The 13,076-nt window shown below is 36.4% G+C and overlaps 1 gene segment (V, D, J or C); it reads left to right on the top strand.

The window, feature by feature from the left end:
• LOC103544596 (T-cell receptor gamma chain C region DFL12-like) overlaps positions 1–13,076 on the top strand; it is a 49,823-nt gene that overhangs the window by 22,574 nt on the left and 14,173 nt on the right. The window contains 2 exon segments of the C gene segment in view: positions 21–84; positions 11,097–11,426. Of these exon segments, the coding sequence occupies positions 39–84; positions 11,097–11,426 (376 nt within the window).

The raw sequence follows: 13,076 nt of genomic DNA, 5'->3' as shown, positions 1-13,076 counted from the left end.
TTTGTAGAAGCTGTAACCAGTGTGACACAGCAAACTGGATGAAGATATTTGGAAAAGGGACTAAGCTCATAGTAACTCCCTCTGGTAAGTAACCTTTTTCTGTTTCTTACTCTAGTAATGAAAAACTGGTAGATGCGTTTTAGAAAAAACAGTTTAGGATGACTCTTATCTGACTGCCACATACTTGACCTTAGCATATGAATAGCAAGTTTGCAACTACTAGCTGTTATACATGAAAACAAAACTACTTCATAAATGGTTTGTTCATATCCCTGATTGTAAGCAGATTGAAATTCCACTTTTAAAATACACACTTAAAAAATTATTGACTCAGGCTAGAAATTAAGATATTTTTTGGACTATGTCTGTAAACTATTGTTTATGTTACTGGTTCATGATACTTTTCTTGTTAACAATACTTTAGCTGAGAGGCACTTTTATTAAATACCTCTTCTCTATATATTGAGATCCTACATAGTGTTCTTTTCTCCCAGTAACCTACAAAACCTATCTTATTGGTTATCATCTCATCCCTAACAGCAGTGCCAAACATTGATTCTTAAAGTAACTGACTATATAAGATCAATAAATCTCACTTATTACTCTAGCTTCTTAGAGGTAGGCTAAAATCAGTCAAAATTTATGCCATCGCAACAATTGATGAATTTCCTAGAGATGGGCCAGTTTACTGGAATTTGTAAGCTCAATAAGCCATTTCAGCTCCAAAGTCCATGAAAAGAGTCTGCATGGTTTTACATCCTCATTTGCTTATTGATTCTGTCAGCAAACAGTCATTGAAGACAGTTTCTGAGCTGGACTCTGGAGATGAATGATGGAAGAAGATAAAGATAGAACAAGTCTCAATATTCCAAAAGCTTCTAGCCTAGTAGATAAGCATTCTAACCCCAACCATGTCCTTGGAGGCTGTTCTCTGCCCAGCAGAGGAGGCTTCCTAGCCATAGCTAGGAGGCTATTAACAAAAATTTACCTAGTTAGATGAATTATGAGTCCCTAAGGGTGGAGATGTTAGGTCCATTTGCGATTTCTGTATTGAAAGATTTGTAATGAAATTTAGGTATTTAATGTATTTGATTCCAAAATAACCAATGGGAAAAATTGAAAAAACAATGCTAAACTTATTATTTGGTCAGAGCGTGACTAACATCAAGTATTAAAACATTGAACTGGGCAACCATATTCAAGAATGTCACAAGATGGGTTTGTTTCTTCTAAGTTCAGTCCAGTAAATTTAATCAGTCTTCATTAGCCTTAAAGATGAAATTTTGCCTGAATGAGGAAGAATATCTCACAAGGATATTCTTAATCATTAGATCCACTGAAGAGAAAGTTTTCAAAGAATTTTCACAAAGTTGTTAAAAGATTGAAAAAATGAAAGCAAGTAAGAATTTTGTTTTCCTTAGTGGTTGTGATCATATAAACAGAGAACTCATAGATTAAAAACCAGCTTTCTAGTCCTTTATTTTCCAAGTGAGTATATGTTCAAATGTTTTTAGAAGAGTGGGACAGGGAAAATATGGACACTGATTCAGGATTTATCACTTTTTGACCAGTCATCCTTCAGTAAATAAATTTTGATTCACTTGTTATAACTCTACTAAATTATTAAAATAATACTTGCCCATTATGAAAAAAATTGGGAAACACAGAAAAATAAACAAAATATTAAATGTATATATCAATAGGAATCTGTTAACATTTTGATATCTTTCCGTCCATTCATTCTATCCATGAAACAACCATCTCAAGTGGATGTTTCGAATATTAAATGGAATTAAATATGGAAATTACCAACATGGTCAGTGATAAAAATGTCAATTCTCCAGGATTCAAATTACCACCATTGGAGGTCTTTATGAAATCAGGAGTGCATATAAATGCATTAATTACCATCTAGTCTACAGTTCACATAGGAAGGAATGGTCTGTATTTGGAAAAACCTTTCAATTTCTAAGACTAACTATTAAAAGTCTCTAAAAATTATTAGAATATAATAAGTATTATCTCAAATTTATTAGCCTGAATATAAGGTGATCTCTCATTTTCCAGTAGAAGCATCTGCAAGAAAAAGAAGGAGAGGCTTTTGCATATTGAATATATTAATTTATAGTCAAATAAATAAAAGTCAAATATCCACGTATAGTATTTGATTTTTAATTAGATTATAGCTACAGAGTTAAAAATTATATCAACATAAGTATCAGTTGATAATCACTGCTTTTTTTTTTTTTAAAGATTTTATTTTTTTCCTTTTTCTCCCCAAAGCCCCCCAGTACATAGTTGTATATTCTTCGTTGTGGGTCCTTCTAGTTGTGGCATGTGGGACGCTGCCTCAGCGTGGTCTGACGAGCAGTGCCACGTCCGCGCCCAGGATTCGAACCAACGAAACACTGGGCCGCCTGCAGCGGAGCGCGCGAACTTAACCACTCGGCCACGGGGCCAGCCCCGATAATCACTGCTCTTTTTGCCCTCATATTTCATTAAATATTTTGTTCAGACTCTTCACATACACCTGCAACACCCACCTTAGAGCGACATTCTAGGTCATCTCAGGGGCTGAGTGCCAGTTTTGTGATCCCTGTGGGATGATGTCACCAGATATTTATCTAAAGAGAAAATTATCCATTTGCAAATAAAAGGAAAACAACTCTTTAATTTATTCTATTTTATAAATATGCAACATAAGCATAAACTGTACAAGCTTTATTCCCAAATAATATTTACCAAATCCATGTTAAATTTCTTTATTTTCTTTCACCAGTGCTTGCTCTAAAACTAGCTTTAATTGAGCTCAATTAAAGGTGGAGATCTTGTCCAAGTAGTAGTTTTTGATGACAGCAGAGTATTAGAAGAGCATCTTTTAACATGAAATGTTGTAAAAGGACTGAGACATAAGGCGACCCCTGTTTTCTGTGCGATAGTTTTGGGAAAGAAAACCTCTCTTTATGTTCTGGCACTTTCAGTCTGTTTGAATTCTGCATATTTTATGTCTATATCACAGAGCTGAGATTTGCAAACATATTCTCCTACCTCTCATGTCATATTAAGTTAGACCTTACTAATCTATCAACCTCTGGGGCTGAAAAAGAAACAAGCTATAATGCACAAATTAATTGTCATTTATTTAAACTGCCTATTTCCGAAATCTATGTGAGAAGACCTGAAATCAAATACACAAACAGAGGCATTCCTCATTTTGTAAAAGTTGAACGTTTCTGGCAACCCTCTATTAGGCAACTCTGCCAGCGCCATTTTTGCCAAAGCATATGCTTAATTCATTTCTCTGAGTCACATTATGGAAATTGTTGCTATACTTCAAAATTTTTCATTATTATTATTATTGTTATGGTGATCTGTGATCAGTGATCTACAATGTTACTATTGTAATTGTTTTGAGAGGCACCGTGAAGTGGGCCTATATATGTCAGCAAAGTCAATTGATGAATGTTGTGTGTGTTCTGACTGCTCCACTGACTGTTTCCCCATCTCCCTCTCCTTGGGCTTCCTTATTCCCTGAGACACAACAATATTGAAATCAAGGCAGTTAATAACCCTACAATGGCCTCTAAGTGTTCAAGTGAAAGGAAGAGCTGCATGTCTCTCATTTTAAATTAAAGGCTGGAAATGAGTAAGCTTAGTGAGGAAGGCATAGCAAAAGCCGAGATATGACAAAAGCTAGGGCTCTTGTGCCAGTTAGCCAAGTCTTATGCCAGTTTGTGACTGCAAAGGAAAGGTTCTTGAAGGAAATTAAAAGTGCTGCTCCAGTGAACATAGACATGATAAGAAAGAAAAACAACCTTGTTGCTGATAGGGAGAAAGCTTTAGTGGTCTGAATACAAGATCAAACCAGGCATAAGGTTCCCTTAAGCCAAAGTCTAATGTAGATCAAGCCACTAACTCTCTTCAGTTCTATGAAAGATGAGAGAAGTGAGGAAGCTACAGAGGAAAAGATTGAAGCTAACAGAGGTTGATTTCTGAGGTTTAAGGAAAGAAGCCGTCTCCATAACATAAAAGTGCAAGGTGGAGCAGCAAGTGCTGATGTAGAAGCTGCAGCAAGTTATGGAGAAGATCCAGCTAAGATAATTCATGAAGGTAGCTATGTTAAATAACATATTTTAATGTAGATGAGACAGCCTTTTTTTGGAAGAAGGTCCCATCTAGGACTTTCATAGCTAGAGAGGAGAAGTCAGTGTCTGGCTTCAAAGCTTCAAAGGACAGCCTGAGTCTTGTGTTAGCAGCTAATGCAGCTGATGACATTACGTTGAAGCCAGTGTTCACTTACCACTCTGAAAATCTTAGGGCCCTTAAGAATTATGCTAAACCTACTCTGCCTGTTCTCTATAAATGAGATATCAAAAGATGGGTGACATTACACCTGTTTACAATATGATTTACTGACTATTTTAAGCCCACTGTTGAAAACGACTGTTAGAATAGAAAATTTCTTTCAAAGTATTACTGCTCATTGATAATGCACTTGGTCACCCAAGAGCTCTGATGGAGATGTACCGTGAAATCCATGTTGTTTTCATGCCTTCTAACACAACATCCATTCTGAAGCCCATGGATCAAGGAGTAATTTTGACGTTCCACTCTTATTATTTAGAAATACATTTCATAAGGCTATAGCTGCCATAGATAGTGATTTCTCTGATATATCTGGGCAAAGTAAGTTGAACACCTTCTAAAAAGGATTCACCATTCTAGATGCCATGAAGAACATTCATGATTCATTGAAAGTGGTCAAAATATTAGAATTAACAGTAGTTTGGGAAAGGTTGACTCCAACTCTCGTGGATGACTTTGAGGGATTCAAGACTTCGGTGGACGAAGTCCTGCAGATGTGGTGGAAATAGAAATAGAGCAAGAATTAGAAGTGAAACTTGAAGATGTGAGTGAATTGCTGCAATCTCATGCCAAAACTGTAATCAACAAGCGGTTACTTCTTATGGATGAGCACAGTAATTGGTATTTTGGAATGGAATCTCTTCCTGGTGAAGATGGTATGAATGTTGTTGAAATGACAATGCAGGATTTCAAATAGCATCACATTCTACCCAAAAACTGATAGTAAAAGGAAGAGTCAGTTGATGTAGCAAATTTCACTGCTGTTTTCTTTTAAGAAATTGCCACAGCCACCACAACCTTTAGCAAACACTACCCTGATCATTCAGCAGCGAACACTGAGGCAAGACCCTCCACAAGCAAAAAGATTTCAACTCTCTGAAGGCTCAGATCATTAGCATTCTTAAGCAATACAGTATTTTTTTAATTAAGATTCTGATAGTTAACAACCTTGTTAAATTACAGTTGTACATCATTATTAGTCATGTTGTAGGTACACTACTTCACCCCCACTGCCCTCCCCCCACCCCCCCTTTCCCCTGGTAACCACCGATCAGTTCTCTTTGTCTATATGTTAACTACCACCTATGAGTGGAGTCATGCAGAGTTCGTCTTTCTCTGTCTGGCTTATTTCACTCAACATAATACCCTCAAGGTCTATCCATGTTGTTGCGAATGGGACGACTTTGTCCTTTTTTATGGCTGAGTAGTGCAATACAGTATTTTTTAATTAAGGCATGTACATTACTTCTGTAGACATAATGCTATCACACACTTAATAAACTACAGAATAGTGTAGACAAATTACATGTGCACTGGGAAACCAAAATAATTGTGTGATTTGCTTTATTGCGGTGATGTGGAGCTGAATGTACCATACCTTCAAAGTATGCCTGTCCAGTCAAAGCATGAGATAAAAATAGAAGATCCAAATCCTTAAGGAGGGGGGCCACTCCCATGGCATAACGACTAAGTTCAGCGTGCTCTGCTTGGGGTCCTGGGTTCGTGGGTTCTGAACCTAAGCAGGGACCTATACCATTCGTCAACCATGTTGTGACAGCAACCAGCTGTCTGAAGTGGAGGAAGATTAGCACAGATATTAGCTCAGGGCTAATCTTCTTGAAGCAAAAAGAGGAGGATTAACAACAGATGTTAGCTCAGGGCTAATACTCCTCAGAAAAAACAACACCAACCAAAAAACCAAAACAAAAGAACCACCAAGGAAAGCAGAAGAAAAAAGATCTGTGATTATCTAGCAAAAACACAGGGTCAAATTTTATGCTCAGAGGTAACAGGAGAAATGAAGTGGAATTCATAGTTTTCATTAACCGATGAAATGAAGCAGAATAAAATTTCAAATAGGACAAGTTTTTCCCATGATAAACTTAGAAAAGGACTTCAAGCATGATTTCTCTGGAGGAAAATGAAGTAATAAAGTGGACGTTGCCTTTAACATCCATTTGATAAGATGGAAGAAATGGTCTTTCAGCAAACCCATATTATACCACCACTGCATCAATGCTATGGGCATCACAACGCTGTCATCCACAGACAGTGACCCTCAGTGGATATTGTCAGGCAGGTGAGGCTTAGTGATCTAATGTGGCAATAGGAGGATTTGAGGACAAGCATCTTGTCATCTCTCTAGTCATTCTGCCTTGAAAGCCCACTGCCAGGAGTTTCAAGCTGGACCTCCCACATGGGCTGGAAAGATGTCAGTTTGAGGCTGAAATTTTTGGTGAAAACTTGGAATGCAAATACATTGTGCTGTTGATTAGGGAAAAAAGCCAGTTGGTTGGACAACACAAGTGAAGCATTTTCATACACTGACTGTATATTATTAAGCTTTAGCCAATGATCCCTTTGATTTTCCTAACACTGGGAATGCAGTGGAGAAGACAAAACAGTGATTGCCTATTAATTGAGTGCATGAAAGTCACGTTTACTCGGTTTATGGCTTTGAGAAATCCAGGCTTATTAGAGCAAAGTGGAATGCAAACGAAGGGACAAGTCTTCAGGCTTAGTTACCACAGACGTAACTGCAACTCCAGATTGCAATCCCTATTCCAACTCCAGATTGCAGACTGAATCCCTATTATTAAGGGCAAGGTTTGGTGCCACAAGATTAAAATATCATACGGGAGCCCACAATCATCACAAACGAATTGTTAGTGATGAAGATAATGTTGATAATGCCATAATAATAATTACAATCTCTACTTCAATAGCATTTTTACTCAAATCGCTTTTCAGATCTTGTTTAATTTTGGTCTCACTTCAGCTCTTGTAGGGATGTTTGGTTGACTTATACTAAATTCTATTGTTTTCAAACAAATGAAATCCCAAAGCCTTTCATTCACTTTACTTCTCAGCCACAGAATTGTTCTGTGCAAAATGCACCAGGAGCAGAAGGCTGGTCTTTTGAATCACAGGCCATCATAGATCCCTAGAATTTTAAGAACTCAGAGATGCCACTTTAGTCTAAAGTTTTTGATACGTCTCAGTCACTGTGGAATTCTTGTACAAAACTCCTTGGTGATGCAACAAAATGTCATCATAAGTAGGGATCAGAAGAATGGAATTTTTCAACATAATAGAGGGAAGGAAAGAAGCACTTCAATTGGAATAATAGTTAAGAAAGTTTAATAAAAACAGTAATATGATGGGGATTGGACTTAGAAATCTTAGGAGAGCTTTTAAAACAGATCCCTGTGGCAAAAACCAGCATAGACAACATTGTGCAAATATTACAATGGGATTTGGTTTTGTGTACATGTGGATTTTCATAAAGGACTTAAGTAGAACGTAAGTAATTATCATGAATGGGTTTGGCCCACGGACGAAGTTTATTATCACAGGTAAGCTTTGTGAGTTGACACATTTCCTTTCTAACTGCGAGAGGGTGTTGTCAAAGAGCCTGGGCTTTGGGGTCAGGCTGACCTGGCTCCACCACTTACGTCCTGCTTATGTGAACTTGGCGATTATTCTCTAGCCTCAGTTTCCTAATGCATAAAATGGGATGACAGTGTGTATCCAGCAGGCCTTGTGTGAGAATTGAATGAAATCGTGTGAGTAAATGCTTGGCACATTGTCCAACACCTAACAGGTGCTGGATTAATGTTCCTCCAATTCCACTGTGAAGGGAGAACTGTACCCAGTGTGGAGAGTTGTTTGATGACAATGACACTGACAGAGCAGTAGCTCTCCAGAGGATTAGCTGTCCTTCCAACTGCTCCAATGGAAACTCATCTCACTGTCCACTCACACTAGGAGTACGAATTTGGAGTTATTTGTTTATCTTTAGCAGGGTTTTCCATCACTTGGCAAGAAAAATGAGATTAAAATGTGTTTTTTATGCTGTCCTATGTTTTTAAAATCTCAATCCTTTATTTTAGTTAATATTATCTCTAATACTAACATGTATTGGCTCAAAAATTTGTAGCCACTTAGTTTAAGCTTCATGCCCATGTTTATCGGAAAAAAGTTTAAATTCCTACAGAAAATTGTCAAGACGTAAAGTCAATTATAGTAGTAATCTGTCATAAATTTGAAATACATATTTAAATATCAAATAGCTATAATTATTTATTTGATAAAAAATTACAAGAAGAAACTAAAGAATACTTAAATCAATACCAACATGTGGGGTTGAAATATCATGCTTTCAATTAAAAATGTAGTTGACATTTTGTAAATTTTTTTAGAATTCATACTGTTGCATATTAATAAAATATAAGCAAGTGAGGCAATTTCCCTCAAATGTATTACTTGGTCATGCAGATGAGGTATATAAATGGATTAGATGTGTTTGCTTATTTTTTTACCTGGTTTCTATTCTACGCTGCATGAAAATGACTTTTACCATAAAATACGCTGTTAATAAGTATTAAAAGGAATGTTTAAAGAAAAAGCCTGCAATGCAATTATTTAAAACATAGGCACTAACCCTGTATACATAAGTACACTATTTAATGGTCAGCTAACTGCTACATTGAGAAAGTTATGCAAATGTGAGATTTATTTTCTCCTGAATAAAATGAAACTGAAAGGATCTAGCTAAGGAAAAGGGACAGCAGCTAAGTATAGCATTTTAACATGCAGAAATTTTTCAAATCATCATTTTATTTTCAATTTCTTTAATACAATGATCAGAAGTATTCTTATAAAGAGCAAAACTTTCTAAGATGAAAATTACATTCTTTAATATATTGACTAAAAGCTACAATTATGTAAATATAATGGATGACTGAAAAATTAGTCATTTTATATAATATGCTTTTTTTTGAGATAGGCAAATTTGCTGGGTTTTTTTAATGATTTTTTTTTTAACGTAGGCTGTTTTTGGTGAAGAAGATTGGCCGTGAGCTAACATCTGTTGCCAATATTCCTCACTTTTTTTTTTCTCTAAAACCTCAGTACACAGTTGCATATCCTAGTTGTAAGTCCTTCTATTTCTTCTATGTGGGATGATGCCACAGCATGGGTTCTTGAGCAGTGTGTAGGTTCGTGCCCAGGATAGGAACTGGTGAACCCAAGGCCACTGAAGCAGAGCGAGCCAGACCCTATAACATGCTTTTTAAATTGAAAACAAAGTATAAGGTTGGAGAAATATAGTGTCTTACTATCATAATAAGCAAAATACTATTTACTCTAAAAGCAGGATATATATAAAATTAAAATAAGCACATTATGACCTAATTGTATTTACAACATGGAAAAAACCATCAACATTGCTTGCTTACTAATTTACTATAAAAATCAGGAACTTTGCTATTTAGGTAGCACTTCTCAAGAATTTCTTTTTCTTTTCTTCTCAATTAAGAAATCTAATTCTTCTTTACTCAAGAAATTGCCCATTGAATCATATAACTCCAACTAACCCAATGAGAGTACGAGGAAAGCATTTGTGTGTCAATTAGAAATCAAATTGGAAAGAGTTTTAATATTTATAATTCCAATCACTAGATTCACAGTAATATGTAATCAGCTAACATTCCAGCATCCAAGTGACATGGCTTTATAAACTATGATATTGTGTTACTTGTTTTGACATTATGTCTGCAAGAGATTCTGGAACTGTGACATTTAATGTTACACCAATTATATATATACTTAATTCAGGAAAGAAAACAGTGGAGCTCTAAAACAGTTCAGCAGCATTACGGGATAGATACAAATTTTGGAGGAGACACTGAGAGTCAAAATATGATGTATTCTTCTTCAAGCTTGACTTGCAAATGAAATTCCAAAATAAAATGTGCTTTTGGTGAACATAGTGTAAAGTGAAGCAAAATTCTGATAAGTGCAGTACTTTATAAGATTAATAAGATAGCATTTCTGAAAATAGTCAATAAAATTTTTAATAAGAGTTTGTAAAATACTGCTCATTTGCCTCTAAATTCAAAGATTTATAAACAATTTGGAGGTGCAGCTCTAATACTGCACTACCCAAAAATTTGGAGTGGCTCAAATGTGAAATTGAGATGTTATATAAAACTATACATCAAGTAGAAGAACCTCATTATCTCAGAAGTGGGCATGGGATCCACATTTGAAACTAAAAGGTCAACGTGCTTGTCGATTACATGCAAAAGTGGATTCCCATTAGCAAGTTACCGTGCATCATTTTTTAAAAAAATGAAAAATTTCCTCCTCCTATTTATTTATAAGACAAATAAGCCAATCTGGTGCATCTGAGAAACAGTTAAATAAAGATCTAGATTTCAAAGAGTTACAGAACATGACAAAGTGTGATTTGGCTAAAAGAGCATAAGTTGCAAAATTAACGGGATGGGAAAAGGGAAGTACTTTAGAAAGGACTAGACATTCTCACGTGCAGAGACATCATCTCCACCACCTACCTACCCACCTTGAAAACACGCTCCATGATTATAGGACAAAAGAGATTTTAAAAATTTTGTGTGTTCATGACTGTTAGAAGTCTTGAAATGGTACAGTAAAAATTCATACCACATCTTAGCATGTGGAGAAGGAACAAAGGAAAAGTTGTAGTCCTGGCTGTGCCACTTAACAGCTGTGACTCTGGGCAAGTTATATAACCTCTGGAACCTCTTTTCCCATTGAAAATATGACCAATCAGTACTCGACCATGGTGAGCACTAATTCAGTGGAAGCTTTTCTTCCTTTTACCATGTCCTAGGTTGTTCCACACTGCTCAATGTTTGTGCATCTCTAATGATTGTTTTTAATTGCTATCCAATTTCCCCCCACAGATGGCAGCCTTCCTGCAGCCATTCCCCCCAAGCCCACCATTTTTCTTCCTTCAATTGCTGAAATCAACCTCCATAAGGCTGGAACATATTTGTGTCTTCTTGAGAAATTCTTCCCTGATGTTATCAAGGTATACTGGAAAGAAAAGAATGGGCATACAATTCTGAAATCCCAGCAGGGAAATACCGTGAAGACTAACGACACATACATGAAATTCAGCTGGCTGACCGTGACTGGAAAGTCAATGGATAAAGAACACAGATGTATTGTCCAACATGAGAATAATCAAAGAGGGATTGACCAAGAGATTCTTTTTCCTTCAGTGAACAAAGGTATGTATAAATAAATATAACCTTCCAAAACACTTTTTCTCCAAAGGGAATAGCCCACCTTTTCCATAAAGTATCAATGAAAAACAAATATAAATCTTTCTTAAATGTTGTTCCATTTATTGGCAGAATAAATAGTCCTTTTTCCCCCCATAGAATTAAGATAGTTAGACCTTGGAACATAAAAAAGAAAAAGAAAGATTTTACTTAACTTTTCTCAGCCTCAGTTTCATCAACCGATACTAAGTTCTCAGTGATTTTTTTTAGGGTTGTGGATTAATTAAATGAAACAAGATATCTGAAATGAGCTAACAATTTAGTACACAAGAAATGCTCAAACAGAGAGGCCCCTTTTGATCATCTTACTTGGTCAGGAAATAAGAACAATTATACAACTTTCAAGAATGTTCTACTTAGCAAGCAGAGTCACTCTCACTGTCTTCTTACTGTATTCAGAGTATAACCCAAAAGAATGCTATTAGGTGACAAAGTTGTGCTTATTTGATGCAGTCCAATCACGGCTCAACAAAAAATATAATAATTTTGACATTGCAATTTTATTATGGCCTTAGATTTTCTGCGTTTGTGTCTTATATGCCACTGTAAGGTAGGATTTCATAATTAGAGATTGGGGGAGGCTAATGTGTAAACACTTGCTTCCATTCTACATAATGAATGCATATCTTGCCATCGGTCAATGCGGCTCAATAAACATTTATTGCAGTACTGGCCTGTCCTAGGCCTGGAAGGGATGTATAGTTGAGTACACTGGGATGAATTACTGTCCCTAAGGAGGATGTCCTATTACAAGAGAAGACATTCTTTTATAATCACTTAATGTCTCTGGTGATTGAGGCATGATGTCCCTAAGGAGTCCTGGCAGTGGCCTGGTAATTCAACAGACTCAAGTCTTGAAGTCCAGAGTATAAGCACAGCAGACCAAAGTCTCCGAAGGGCAAATAAGAAGAAATCAGTTTGTACTTTTCCCTGTGGTTAATAAACCCCTTAGAAGCAGTGTGCAACAAATAGAGAACAAAACGTGTGAAGATCTTTTCTGTATACCAGTCCAAATTTATGAAGTCAGTCTTTCTTTTTTTACTTTTTTTTAAAGATTGATACCGGAGCTAACAACTGTTGACAATCTTCTTTTTTTTTTTTTTCCCCTTCCTTCTTCTTCTCCCCAAAGCCCCTCCCCACCCCCAGTACATAGTTGTATATTCTGGTTGTGAGTGCCTCTGGTTGTGCTATGTGGGACGGTGCCTCAGCATGGCCTGATGAGCCGTGCCATGTCCACGCCCAGGATCAGAACCAGCGAAACCCTGGGCCACAGAAAGGGAGCATGTGAACTTAAGCACTTGGCCACAGGGCCGGCCTCAGAAGTCAATCATTACCTTCTCTGCTTCATTGTTTCTTCAATGATCAAATTAGCTTCAAACTCTTGCCTTGGCTTTCTCCTGGGGCCATGATGAAAAGCAATTGCAATAGTGCCAATGAAAAGATTTGCTTTTGAAAACACAATGGTGATGTGCTTATTTATGCGTTGATTGTAATTTTTAATATCCTTTCCTAAAACTGACTCAAGTAAGATTTAAAAAACAGCCCTAATTTTCTATTTCTATAGCTAAGAACACAGGGGAAACAATCTATGCAAAG

Source organism: Equus przewalskii, chromosome 4 (assembly GCF_037783145.1).
Source record: "Equus przewalskii isolate Varuska chromosome 4, EquPr2, whole genome shotgun sequence".
In the NCBI taxonomy this organism is placed as follows: Eukaryota; Metazoa; Chordata; class Mammalia; order Perissodactyla; family Equidae; genus Equus; species Equus przewalskii.
This window is presented reverse-complemented; position numbering and strand designations above follow the sequence as displayed.